Source organism: Pelophylax lessonae (assembly GCF_965119305.1).
Source record: "Pelophylax lessonae genome assembly, chromosome: 8".
Taxonomy (NCBI): Eukaryota; Metazoa; Chordata; class Amphibia; order Anura; family Ranidae; genus Pelophylax; species Pelophylax lessonae.
The window spans coordinates 60,655,048-60,669,961 of record NC_138775.1 but is presented as its reverse complement, the minus strand read 5'-3'; the positions used below and the strand labels follow the sequence as shown (position 1 = coordinate 60,669,961).

Below are 14,914 nucleotides of genomic sequence, written 5' to 3'. Positions count from 1 at the left end.
ATATTGTCAATGTGTTTGAAATAAGAACTTACTGTGTTTACCCCTAATCACCAAACAGAATAAGCCCTGCTCTGTAAAGTAATATAATGAACATTTAATTTAGTATTGTGAAATAATAGAGATAAATACTTTATTATAAAGTTTGGCAGATAAGACTCCTTCTCAATGAATTGACTCTTACGTTACCCTCTTTTAGGCCAAACCTAAAGATCCCTTTCTGAAGAAATATTGTAATCCAAGGAAAATACAGGGCCTTGAGCTCCAGCAAATCAAAACCTTTGGACGACAGATACTAGAGGTGAATTCATATATGAGAATAAATCTGCTTACCCCAATGACAAGCTAAATAAGCAACTCTCTCTGATATGGACAAAAAGTAATGATGAATACATTTCTACAATGTTGAAAACCTGTATGAAACTTTGCACATTTAGGAACAGTTCAAACTAAAGTCCAGTCATTTTAAAAATGAGCTGTTAAAATTAATACAAGGGAGAGCAAAAACAAAACACAGATGTGCAAGCTGGGAAACCACAAGAAGCTTAGTAGTCTTTGAAAATATTCTGGCATAGTAGGTGAGTTTGCCAACAAGGGGTTAGGTTTACATGATACAGGGTAAGGGTTGGTAGTAAAGTTAGGGTTACGGGGTGGATTTGTGTTAAGGTTAGTGTTACAGGGAGTGTTAGTTTTAGGGTTGGGTTTATAGGATGGAATAGTGTTATAATTTGGGTTACAGGGAGAGTTGGTGTTATATTTAGGGCCACTGAGAGATTTATTGTTAACATTACAGTTAGAGGGAGGTTTAATGTTAGTAAATGGAAGGATAGGGATTTGATGCATGTGCAGTAAAGACCCGGAAAATCTGACACTTGTATGGTCTGCTGGTTGTTATCAATGCAGTCTCTCAGTGAACACGGTGCGGACACTCTAGCTGTCACATTCTTTAGTGCCTTCATTTTTTCTACCAGGGGGAGAGCAGGGAAGGATCGGCCCATGCTGGCTAAGAAATTGGAGATGGTACCCCCACACTCGACCGCCTTTGTAGAGTGCTATGTTGGATTCTAACACCCCCTGTGTACACTGATCCAGGACATTCAGATCCAGGTGATGGGGGGGGAGTCTGTGTATCCCTGTGTTATGGTTGGGGTTACAGAGAGATTCATTGTTGACATTACGGTTACTGGGAAGATTACAGAAAGTGTGAGTGGGAGCTAACATGGAAGGTTGGTGTGAAGATTATTGTTAGGACCAGAGTTACAGAGAGGTTTAGGAATGAGGTTCAGTGAGCAGGGTTGGTGTTAGTAGATGGGAGGTTTAGTGTTACGGGTAATACAGGAAAGGTTATTCTTCGGGGCATCTTAGTGTAGGTCATCACTCTCTGTTCCAAAAACAACCATCACTAAGCTTTGCGCACTAAAAGCGAGTGAATCCCTTCTATACTGCCTATCTAAACTTGTTTATAAAAAGCTTAGGTTGTTTTGGCACAATAGTTGTATCTCCCTATATTGCAACAGAACATTCCTTAAACAATTCGCTGATTGCCAAGATTTGCTCTTTAAATCGCCCTTTCCACTGCGTTATTTAACTAGGAAGCACAATGTCAGCCTTTATACTTCTCTGAAGATAGATGTACCAAAATTAAATTCTAGATTACTCAGCTTTGGACTGACCATAGAGTGTGTGTCTTGCTATGAATGTGGTAAAAACATCTTATTGTAGGCACCTTGAAGACATTGATATGGATTGCTCAGTGTGGGTTGTAAAAGATGAGACGTCAGTGTAGTTTTTCAGTGTGTCTATGTTCAGGATGTTATCAGGTACAAGGCTGTTAAATAAAATAATTGAAATGAGCACTTACGGATGCTGCCCTTGCTATAGCAATTAATGGTGTTATTTATTAGTAATGGTCCTCTAAATTTCTTCCCTCTCTGACACTTTTAGGAATGTCTGAAGTTTTTCCTTAGTAGGTCCTGTACTGACCCTGATATCTCCAAGGTGTCTGGCTGCTGCTTGTGAAACGTTTAATGCCAAAGCTGTGTGTGATGCCATTCCTGCCTATACATTATTAATGGCCGCAAATATTTCCCATGAATGGCTGAGAAAACTCAACTTGTTTCCTGCTGTCGCAGAGTGCTGGAGGCTGCACAAGCAGCAACAGGACATCCTGGTAGGCCAGTAACAGGGAGCGTGTAAAACGGCTGTCCAGAATTCTCAGAGGTTGAAGCAAACTGCATCACTATTAGGCCTTTTGCACACTGCAGCTTTAAAAAGCTCAGTTCAGCATTTTTTTCTTCTTTTTTTTTTTTTTACTGATCTAAATTGCAGCCCATTGTTTACAATGTGTCTGTATCTACACATATGGCACTTTTCCACTGCAAGTACCGGCTCGGCTCTACTCGGCCCTGCTTGGCCCGGTTTGCTTTTCCACTGCTGGTACCGCATGGTACGGTGTTGGAACGGTTCGGTACGGTTTGGTATGGTTTGCTTTTCCACTAAAGTAGTACTAAAGTTAAGTGGGTGAGATAACAACGATTTTCTGACCAATCAGTGGCTAGTAGTGACTGCATGCAAAGGATTGTGGGATATGGTACCGGTACGGTACCTCTTGGAACCACAATCTAGGTGGTACTGTTTTAGAGAGCCGTACCGTTCAGTTCCATGCAGTGGAAAAGCGCCGCCGTACCGTACCGAACCGTTTCTACACCGTACCATGCGGTACCAGCAGTGGAAAAGCACAAAAGCGAGCCATTAGGTGCATAAACCAGCGCTGCGTATTCTTGAGTGAAAAAAAAATATGACAAAATCTGCATTTCTGGTCAGTATTTTGCGCCGTACATGCAAATACATACACGTAAATGAGCATAAATATTCATGCATTTTCCCTAGGAATTTATTGTGCGTGTGAACGCACATATATGCGCATGTTCCTTGAAGTAGATTGCGTTTAGGCAACATTTCTATTCCTCACCAATGTCCTGATCACCGCCAGGTACTAAAGTTCTTACATGACCGGGGCTTCCCATATGGTCATCTCCATGCCTCCAATGTGATGCTGGAAGGAGAGACGTGTCGACTGATGGACCTGGAGAATTCTCTGCTTGGACTGCCTTCATTTTACAGATCGTACTTCTCACAGTTCCGAAAAATTTATGTGAGTTCAACACTAATTTAGGTTTAAGTGAAATTAATCTTTTGTCTTTATATAGCTTTTTCAATGCACAATCTAGTATGTGCACGTGGGGCAGCTACATTTGCTCATTATAAATGCAGTGCATGCTGTACTTCATCAAGCATGGTGCATTGTGATTTTGATGTGTCTGTGGTCATCCCTATGCAGCTGCATTGATAATTACTTTATATTGGGTGTATAAGAAATATATATACATTGCCACATAAAAATCAATCATGATTAAAGTTGGTCATATTCATATAGAATTTTTTTCTATTCAGCTTGAACTAAAAAAAATTAACAAATTCTTCCATCCAAGCTACACAGCATGGATGGACTGATAAATCGCCCGCTGTGGCTATTGTATGCTGACAGCCGGTGCCACCAGCTGTTAAAATACTAGAACAGTACCTGCATCTGATTTGACAATTTCCCGCCCTGCTCTTTTGACTTTACGATCAAAGGAATGTAGGGTGGGAGGCAGTCAACAGAGTCATCCACTGAGTGAATTTCAGTTGGTTCATCAAGGAACTAAGGGAAATTTGCTATGTTTGGGTGTGTCAGGGGCAGGCATTCAAAATGTAGATAGGTCTTTCTGAACTAACTTTTTAATGGAATATATCTTCATCTTTTAGACATTAGAAAGTATTGATGTGCACTGCTTCGGTCACTTACTGTATGAGATGACATATGGAAGACCCCCTGATTCCATACCTGTCGACCAGTTTCCACCTGCACCGTCCATGTCAGTAGGTGAGTGTTCAGTCTGGCAGTAATGATGAAAATCTTTTCTGTTAGGGTCAGCTTTGTATAGCCCCTTGTAATATAAACCTGCAGCTTCTATAAAGAGTAAAGTGATTGGAAAGCCATAATTTTTTTTTTTTAATAACAAACGTTATTCAATGGTTTTGCACACAGCAGCCTGATCCTCCTCTTCTCATGTCCCTCCCTGGCGCTCCTGTGGCTCCTCCCCCTTGCCAAGTGCCCACCATAGCAAGCCGCTTGCTTTGGGGGCACTTGTTCAGGCTTGCTCCAGAGCCGGCTCTGTGTGTCCATAGTCACAGGAATCGCGGCTCGGCTCTGCTCCCCTATCTCTCCTCACTAGCTGTGATTGACAGCAGGAGCCTATGAGGAGAGAGAGAGAATCGAGAGAGCCACTGCTCTCGTGCACAGTGCTGGATCGAGACCGGGCTTAGATAAGTATGGGGGGTTGGTGGGAGCTGCAGGTATTTTTTGCCTTAATGTAAAGGGTAAAAAAAAACCTTCAGCCTTACAATCATTTTTTTAAAACATAAGTTCACGTTTACACCTCAATAATGAAATAAATTTGCTTATACCTTTCATTTAGATATGCCTATAAAAGGCAACGTATGGTCTTTAATAGGTGAAAAACGTGAAATAAATCCATTATTTGTAAATTAACTTTTCAGTGTGCATTAATGTTTTAAAACTGTTTCTGTGTATAGTTTGTGATTATGTACAGGGGAGCAGCACTTGCCTGCCAATTCCCTTTGTCAGCATGAATACAGCAGCACATGTGTTCTCCATAATTTAAAGCTGAACTCAATTTTTTTTTCTTTACCATGCAATGGGGCTGTGTCTGCACTGCATGGGTTAACTGCTTGTTTTTGTCTATGGTTTGGGAGAACCAAAATATACTCCCCTAATCCTCCGATCATGGACTGATCCTGATGTCATCATGCCCATAGACTGGCTCTGGACATAAAGATGTCAGGAACAGTGCACTGCTGGTCATAAGGGAGCACCATTTTCCAGAGGATCAAAGGAATGGGTGAGTGTAGTCTGTGTTCAACCCCAGACAACACAAGCAGTTAACCTATGCAGTGCAGGCACAGCCCGACTGCATGGAAAAAAGAAAATTGCCCAGATTTGGGCTTTAAAATTAACTTTTGACATTTTTTTTTAGTTTTTGGAAAGATTTATAAAAATTAGAAACTCTCTCAGGTTTTAATCGTTGAAGTAAGAAAATTGCCCCAAAAGGGACAAATCAAAGTCAAAGTACAAGGTACAAACAAACACGAACAACGCTCACATACAAATAGTGTATAGAACAGAGACAGAATGTCCATTCAGTGTAGTGCCACCGTACATAACAAAAAAAAAAAAAAAAAGGTCAAAAAGCAATTAAAATAAATATAAGAATATCTGTGGGCTATAAACTGCATAAGCAAGGTACATATATGTAATAATCAGTACAAATCTAGTATAAAACTGGTCTATAAGTAAGTATCCTTCAACCATCAAGTGAAATGGTTTGCTCAAACTCTACAGTAAAAGGGCTTGTTGACACTGTTTGTTTGAGCTGAATTTTTCTGCACACCACTGCCATGTGTGAAAAGGGCACACACTCTGTCCTATTCATATCATTTATGTGCAATGGTGTGCAGAAAAACACAGCTCAACGGACATGGTGTGAACAACAGTGTTAATTTCGTCGACTAAAATATTTTCATCGACTTAATTAACACAATTTTAGTCGACTAAAATACGACTAAAACTAAAACAATTCAGATGACTAAAATACGACTAAAACTAAAATGGCATTTTAGTCATAAGACTAAAATATGACTAGAACTAAAATGGCATTTTAGTCATAAGACTATAACTAAAACTAAATTCTAAATTGACATCATCAAAATGAACACTCCTCTGCTGGCCATTTCTAAATCAGCAACACAATTCCATCCAGAGCCTGTAATAATAGCACATTAAAGTTTAAGCATGTATTGCACCACCGCATAAGCATAAGTAAGGGGCATTTACTAAGCAGCTGAAAACTAAAAAATTAAGTAAAAGGCTTTTCTTATATTTTTCCCTAATATTTAATGTTGGTAATATATTCAGGTAATATGTGCAATGACATTACAGCCAATGGAGTTTACAATTTTTTGGGTTTTTTGTATTTTAAAGTTGCATTTCGGTTTGTCAAAAAGCAATATTTCTGTTTGTTTATGAAACTTGGTTTTATTTGTAAAGATGTTATATATCACAATGGCTAAATCTGTGTCTGTAGTGCGTGTTCAAACCTTATAATAACAGATTATTAGATTTTTACCCCGGGAGTATTAAATTCTTTTGGAAATGCTAGAGAAATGTTTAAATAATGCATTACAATTAATCTAAACCTATTCGATTTGTAGTTGACTAAAATGTATGGGATTTTAGTCGACTAAAATGTACTGGAGATTTTAATCGAGTAAAATATGACTAAAACTAAAACAATTCAGATGACTAAAATACGACTAAAACTAAAATCGCATTTCAGTCAAAAGACTAAAATACGACTAAAACTAAAATGGCATTTTAGTCAAAAGACTATAACTAAAACGAAATCGAAATTTGTTGCCAAAATTAACACTGGTGAACAAGCCCTAAATTTAGTAGCTATTGAGTTTTCCTCATTCAATAAAATGACAGAGCGTTATGTTAATGGAATTATAACCCATTGGGGACACTATAAAAATCTGACATATATTCTACCCTTACTCTGTCTAAAATGGGGGAAAAAAAGTTTTAGTTCTGCTTTAAAGTTATTGTAAAGTCTGGATCCTCCTCTTCTCGGGTCCCTCGTTCCTGCTCCTGGCCCCTCCCTCCTATCGAGTGCCCCTACAGCAAGCAGCTTGCTATGGGGGCACCTGAGCCGAGCTGCAGCTCCCTGTGTCCATTCAGACATGGAGCTGCCGTTCGGCCCTGCCCCCTCTCTCTCCTTTTTGGCTCACTGACTTTGTTTGATAGCCACGGGAGCCAGTGGCGCTGTATCTTAGCTAATCAGCAGAGAGAGTCCCAGGATGGCCAAGGGACTTATGGACAGCGCTGGGCACAGGTAAGTATTAGGGATGCTGGGGGGGCTGCTACACACAGAAGGCTTTTTATCTTAATGCATAAAGATAAAAAACCTTCCTGACTTTACAACTCTTTTAAGCTTGGAGATCCCAGTGATACAAATTTTCCACGTGGGAAAGAAGATTTAGCTCAAATATGCTACGGTAATGTGTTGTATAACTAGCTAATTAGGTCAGGCTCGTAACATGCTCATTCTTTCGGATTATTGCATAACAAGTTTGTTCCCTTATTATTTATTTATAGAACCATTTACTATAAACTCTGCAGTGGTTGCAAATAGGAAGGACTCGTGTCTGTTTCTTCCTAGGCATGTGTTGAATCACCAGACAGGGCACCATGTGCAATAGGAAGGTTAAATACAATGCATTGGGTGCCATATGGGACCTTTACACAAAAGAAAATGATGAGACCTATAGCAACCAATTATATACTAATAATTTGTAGCCTAGTAAAATTAAAGCTACCAGTTAATTGACCAAAATTTGACTTTTCACAACTGTTTGGTTAGCAGGATTTCTGTGTGTAACCTGCCGTGGCTTACATCTCAGTTCCAGCTTGTTTGGACTCCATAGAGCCCCCTCTGGATAAAACAAATAGAAGAGGGCACCAGATTAGTACAAGCAAGATAAAAAGTGTAATTTATTAAGTATTACTTACATGTAAACAAGCGGTAAACTGCACACAGGGCTGGCATAGTTGCTCAGATGAAAGTAGTGGCTTCAATGGACTGGGGAGCAATTACTGGCACAGACCAGGAATCGCCGTGGGAGAGTCGGCGGCCTCCAGAGCTCTGACACACACCACTGCAGCTAAGTGCACAAGCCGCAGCACGTTTCTGAGGCCCTGCCTCCTTCGTCAGGCTAACCCGCCCCACACATGAGGACAGATATATATATATATATATATATATATATATATACTCTCATGAAGGGGAAAAGCATCCAACTAAAAATGAGCCGAATGCAAATGGGCGGAGCGGGCCGTCCCATCACTATGGAGACGGACGAGCAGCCAAAAGGTTGGTGTGGGGGGGGAGCAGGGAATTATGTTTCCTTTCTCCTATCAAGATTACCATCCCCCTGCAATAGTCTTCAGTGGACTCATATGACTGTTTGTTTGGCCAGTGGATCACTGACTCACCTGCTATTCATTAGCGAGTGACTTTTGGCTGTTTTTCCCCCTCTGGATAAATACTTTAAGTGACCCTTTGTCAAGTCACTTTAGGTTATGGGCCCGCTTTAATGCTGTAAGGAAAGGTGCCACATAGTAACGTGAAGCCTTTTCCCTGCAGCATTCTCTTGTCCGGGCTGGCTTGATTTTTCATATTAAATTTGCCTGATGAAGTCCTTTCAGTGATGGGAACACTTTGCTTATATGTGAATAAAAAGGTTTCGGTAGACGAGCATTGAGGTGTGCTGGTGGTATGACGAGTTTTCAGGGCCGTTTGATGAACGTCCAGGACACCTTGGGCTCACAACAGCAGGGAACCGATACTCTATTGCAGTGCTGTGAGACCCTTTAATGCAGTCATTATAGTGCCAAACAGGAGGAAATTATTGCTGGGTTATTTTCTTTTTAATTTAAAAAAATGGGCTATGTAATTTTTTAATTAAAAACAAAACCTTAAAGTTGCTTTTAGGATAAAACCAGGTCTTACCCTTACCTGTTATACTGCCTTAAAATGGAGCTGAAATCTGTTGAACTTGCATCTCAAATGCTGTGACGTGGCTCATCGCCTGAACTTTCTTTGCCTGGTCACCTTCTCGATTTGGCAACTTCTGCCATCTTGACTGGCTGACCTGAGATGACATAACTCCCACTTGATGGCAAATTTGGCCATCTTGATTGGCTGGCCCAGGATGACAAAATTCCCCTGCATTTGCAAGGGAGTTAAATCATCCCAGCACCAAAAGCTTGCTTAAAATGTGGACTGTGCTGCGTAAGCCCAGCTTTGTGTTCATGCTTGCAGAAGGCATGAAGTATTTTTTACAGAGGTGACATCCGCAGTAAAAGCCTACCTTCTAGTATGAAGACCAGCCTTTCTCAACCTTTTTACCAGAGGGGGGAACCCTAAAAATAGATTCCATGTCCTCTGCTAAGACCAAATCATTGGGGATCAATGGAAAAATTTCCCTTTACAGTGGTGGCTATAATGATAATTGGTGTCATACTGTTGGCGCTGCTAAGTGGCACTAGCCCCTGAACTATGCAGATACCATCAGACAGGAGGCCAAGTAGCCACAGCTCAAGGGACCCCGTAGCAGCTTCTGGAGGAACCCTAGGGGTCCATAAACCCTTGTTAAAAATAGTTGGTTTAGGCTGTAGTTCTTGCACTGTAAGCAATAACAATCATTGTCTTCCATATAGATGGTAATTTTAAGCAGAGGGATAAAAAAAAAAAATGACAATTACTGTGGTCTGTAACAGCTGCTATATATATTTTTATTCCCCCAAAGGGGGTAAATTGGGTTATAGTAACTTTCAAGTAAAAATGTATTAGATATTTATGCTGTGAGACTTTTGTGTGTTGTGATCCCCTTGGCCTTCAGAAGGGTATTTTTATTCATACAATATTTGTTGCCATTTTCTACAGTGAGAGTATATAATGTCCACATTATGTTTCAGTGTCTGTTCTGGAGTCCGTCTTGTCCTGCGAGGCCTGTAAATCTGGCATGCCTTCCGTGTCCCAGCTCCTACAGATGCCGTGAGTCACTTCATCCTTATGTTTTTGTTACTTACCTTAAAAGAGAAGTTTGGGCATCACTATTTCCCTAGATGGATGCAGCATCAATCCAATGCTGCTGTCTTCTGCCACCTCTACACCAAGAACTGAATGATCAAAGATTGCTGATCACTCATTTCTCGATCTTTAGTGAGCAGAAAGCCAGTGGCTGTCAGCCAGCGGCTCTCTGCTCTGCCCCTCCAGCATTCACTGGAGAGCTGGGCTGTGGAGGGGGCAGGAGCAGCTGGCTCAGGCTCTCAGCGGCGTGCTGAGTGGCTGAACCATCTGCTGGGCAGATCCCAAATTTATTGTCAGGATCCCTGCAAAGTCTGGACTGGCTCTGTGACGTCAGTTGACAGCGAACTTTAGCTCATTAGGCTAAAAGAAACAAAAAAAGGGCGCACCGACCTAGAGCATTATCCTCAATAAGGCTTTATTTGTACAACATATAAAAAATGGCTACTCACAAACTAAGGTAGAAGATAGTCATATCAAGCTCAGTCGCTCGATTGTCAGGACTAGTTCATGTATTCACTGAGTGGCTCTGAGGAAGAGGCTGAGCCTCGAAACGCATCAGCCGTCATCTTAACAGGAATATGGACTAATACATGAACTACTCCTGACACTCGAGCGACTGAGCTTGATATGACTATCTTCTACCTTAGTTTGTGAGTAGCCATTTTTTATATGTTGTACAAATAAAGCCTTATTGAGGATAATGCGCTAGGTCGGTGCGCCCTTTTTTTGTTTCTTTTTGCCTATAGTACCATTGGACTACCCCAGTCCTTTTGTGGGCAGCAAGACTCTAGCCTTCCGAGATGCCTTATGTGAGTCCCGTGGCAAGTGTGGCCGGGGAGCTTGGATTCTAAGCGCAGGAGAAAGGTGTCATCACCGTATTGTTTTGGAGCAGTCACAAATTTAGCTCATTGTCGGCTGATTCTTGGTCGCAGGAGTGCAGAACTAAGTGCTCTCTGGTGACCACCGGGAGAAGTTTGGGCAAAAGAGCTTTGGCATTACTTCTCATTTAAGCTGAATGCCGGGTAATAAGAACAATCTTCCACTGTTTCAGGCCTGGTTAATGCCTAGAATACAGTAGAAAAGACAATTACCAGTATAAAAGATAAGATCCTATCTCTTGCTAAACACATCAGAAAAGCATGTTGAAGCGGTAGGCGCTTTAATGTGTGTTGAAGTCAAAGCAAGGCTTGTTTCCACTTAAATACTGACGCTTCCAAAAACGCGTCTATAGCGTTAATGCACATTAATAGCTGCAGTTGATAAGCGTTTAGAGAGCATTAAAAAACCTCCCCCAAATGCCCTATTTGCATTTGCAGCGCGGTTGTCATGCAGTTTTGGTGTTTTAAAACCGCTCTACAAACGCCTATTTTTAACTGTAATGTACTGCCGTGTCGCAACTGCATGCCGGCGTGGTTGTGGCGCATTACTTTAGACTTGAATGGAAGGAGCTGAAGTTCTTCAACTCCTATTAAACTGGACTTCAATTTTGAAGCGATGCGATGCTAACACTTCATGTTTTGATAATGTGAACAGCACTGTGTGCTGTCCATCATATAATTTGCATAGGCATTTAAGGGGGCGGTAAAAATGCCCCTCGAATGCCTGCTTTCAATGTCAGTGTGAACTAGGTCTAAATGAGACCTGGTGTTTGCCCTTTGAAAGAGGAAACTACTTGACTTGTGGGTTAGAACTTTTTGCATTGGAATTTTTAGCAGGAAGCCTTTGCCATAAAGGGCCAAGCAGCTATAATCTCTCCTGCAGTTTCTGGGCACTATTGTGTGCACAGCCGGCAACTGATGGGTGGAGATTCTTAGCTGCGAGATACAGCATCATTGGCATGTAAGAGGGATTTCCTGATTTGTTATTTTTTTTTTTCTCCTCCTTCTGCATGCTTCCACCATTACAACCAAATATAGGAATGAAATTCATTACTAAAGAGTACCTTTTATTGGTCTGTATGTTCATTAACCAACAGAATCTCTCATGTATAACTATCTTTACCATCAATGTTTTTGTATTTTGTTTTGCAGGTTGTTCAGTGATGTGACACTGATGAATACTGAAAAACCTCAATTTAAGGTAATAACAGCCTGAGACCTAAATATATTTGGATGTCTTTTTGTGGCACGTTAAAGGAAAAAAAAAAACCCATGTAGGCAAATTACATGTCTCCTACATAATCACGTGGATTGGAAGTTTAAGAGACTCTGTCACTGTAAAAAAAAATTGCAGCTAAAAGTACAGAAAAATCAAGTATTTTAAATGTCTATTTGTAATGTTTTTCCTTTATATATCCACTTTTATTTACTTTGCAATGTGCCTCTAAATTTGCTAGAACACTTGACTACTGCAGGAAAATTCCCTAGCACAGTCCTCTTCTCTTTTGCATTTCATAGCACTCTTCTGTGAGTGTGTACTTATTATACCATATGTGAATGAGGCCTTATAGCCATAGAGGGGAGAACCAACTCCATAATAATGGCAATGAGTTTGAAATGGAATTTCCAACAAGCTCATATGTGGTGTGGTGGTCAGATGTCCACAAACCATAATTTAAAGGGAAGAAAATCTCAGAATGAGCTGCACATCTCTGCAAATCACAGGTAATAGCCTCAGCCATAGCTCCAGCCAGGCCTTTCTAATGCGTTTCACTTTGCCCCGGAGATCTTCATGATTAAGCTCCAGTGGCGTAATGAAACGCGTTGGCGACATGACCTGGCTGGAGCCCAGGCTGAGGCTGTTACACACTTTCTTACCTTGAGTTTGCAGAGATTTGCAGCTCATATAAATAGTTTCTTCCCTAAACATTGCTTTCTGGAGCCGAGACTAGCTCCGTCCTAGACTGCACTCACAGTGGTTGGCTTCCTTGATTTGGAGTTCCAAAGCCTGAGCGGCATCCACAATTTTTGTGTCCACAAACCATAGTTTCATTACGATCCCCCTCTCATGTTTCCTCTGCTAACTCATTCATTTTAAAGTGTATGTCCAGCCAAACTTACTTTGTAGTTTTGCATAGAGTGGGGAGGGGTTTGAACCTGAGACAGTTTTTACTGTTATCTGGGGCTCCATTTTAGCGATTTCCCGCCACATACTGTCCCTGTGACAACCGTTTCACTAGACAGCACGTAAGGGAAAATTCCCAAAGGCAACACAGACATAAATACTTTTGGGAAGTATGGGAAGGCTAGGACTGCTGTCCACTGCATATTGCTGTGTCCCCATTTCAGATTTTCCCTCACTTCCTGTCTGGTGAGACCGTTGCTACTCTGTCAGGAAGTAAAAAAAACTTGAACGAGCCCTGGATAGTAGTAAAAAACATAACCTTTTTTGTTTATCGTACATCACGGAACACAGAGCAGCCATAATAATTACTACCTGGGTTATACGCCACCTATAGGTGAGTGGACAATGGCAGCCAAAAAGACAGGAAGTCCCCATTGATATAACCCCTCCCATACAGGAAGTACCTCCATTTTTTCGCCAGTGTCTTAGAGCTCTCCATATTTTTAAAGAAGAAGAAAAAAGATTATGCTACAATCCGGGTTAAGATCTCTGGATCCAAGGGGATTGGCAATTAGATGAGCCTCGGTAAAGGGAAACGAAGTATTGCCTGTAATGGCGACCCTCTTGAGTGCTGGACCCTGGGTTTCGGACCCTTGGTAAGACTAACTCCAAAGGTGTTCCGGCAGGGTGCCCTTCAGGTCCGGGGGAGTGGCCTCAAAAATTAGGGGGACCTGGTCCTTGAAGGCCGACAAGTGACAGAACCCACCGTAATGGGTGAAGATTGGATTTTAGTTATCCTGCGGCGGAAATGGTAAATTCACTTTAATGCACTGTTACATTCTAATTTACCAGATACCGGGTGCCATGTTTTAGGTCTCCACTAGAGGCAGTATGTGTATTCACTTGTGGCATGTAAACCTTGGATGCCTTACATTTTTTTACTCTCAATCCCCTGATGCTTGGCGGGCAGCAGAACTTTGTACATCCCGTCCTTGCATCCTCTTACCCTCTGTAGCTCTAGGTTCAGGGAGCACCTTAGGTGGCCATCCCTGCAGCGGGAGATCGCGCGCAAGGTCAGCCTATTTACATGCATGAGCGTGCACGTGGAGCTGGGAGGGGGGCGAACTGTTCGTGACGCGTTGGTTTGCACGTGGCATGCGGATGTGCACATAGCACGCTGCACATGCTCAGTAAGGGGTGGAGACGGCCTTGAGGAAAAAATTGCTGGCATGATTGCTACAGTGTCACAAGGGTGGAGGAAACGTGATAGATCCCCCTCACCTGAACCCCCCTGTTTTAGTTCAGGATTTGGCAGAGGATGTGGAAGAAGAAGCTGTTAAATGGCTTAGAAGAAGGCAAATCGGAGGATTCCAGTTCTGGGGAGTCAGGATCTGAGGAGCCATTCTCGGCCTCTCAATCCCAGAGAATGTTAATGCAGTCTCTCGCTAAAATGGTCCGGTCTGGATTTAAATTACCTCCCTTAGAGATTTCTGAAGTCTCTTTTTCCTCATTAGGCTTGTTATGTCTTCCTCAAAATTATCAGCGTATTCCCTCTAGAGCAGATAGTATATGCTGATTGGGATCATCCTGATAGGATTTTTATTCCTCCCAAAAGGTTTTCTTTGTTGGATTCTATGGAGGAAAAATTCACAAGAAAATGGAGTATGCCTACAGTGGATGCTGCTATTTCGTCTGTTAACAGAAATGTAACCTGTCCTGTAGTTAATGCCCAGGTTTTTAAAGATCCAGCTGATAAGAAATTGGAATCTTTACTAAAAGCTTCCTTTGCTATTGCAGGGTCTGCAGTACAACCGGCAGTGGTTTCAATCTTTGAAAGACCGTATTAAATGGGTGTCCAGCAGTGTTCCTCCTCAGGGAGAGTATGTTGAAGATTTAGCAGATTTACCTCGGGCTTTGTGTTTTGCAGTAGATGCTTTTAAGGACTCCATACAGCAAATGTCATGGTTTACTCTTCTGTCTTGAGTTCATATGCGCAGAATCCTGTGGCTAAAAAGTTGGGTCTGCAGAATTACAGTGTAAAAAATTGCTAGCTGGCTTTCCCTTTCATTTGGAGCGCCTGTTCAGTGAGGATCTGGACCCATATATCTAAAAGATTTCAGGGGGGAAAAAATGCACTT

General features: G+C 41.6%; 1 protein-coding gene across 2 annotated transcripts in view; it reads left to right on the top strand.

Moving 5' to 3' along the window:
* The window catches only part of PXK (PX domain containing serine/threonine kinase like), a 174,724-nt gene that overhangs the window by 122,963 nt on the left and 36,847 nt on the right, over positions 1–14,914 (top strand). For both annotated transcript variants that reach the window (XM_082265566.1, XM_082265567.1), the window contains exons 9-13: positions 197–298; positions 2,990–3,151; positions 3,805–3,922; positions 9,659–9,737; positions 11,804–11,852. In XM_082265566.1, the coding sequence (XP_082121692.1) occupies positions 197–298; positions 2,990–3,151; positions 3,805–3,922; positions 9,659–9,737; positions 11,804–11,852 (510 nt within the window). The remainder of the gene's footprint in view (positions 1–196; positions 299–2,989; positions 3,152–3,804; positions 3,923–9,658; positions 9,738–11,803; positions 11,853–14,914) is intronic.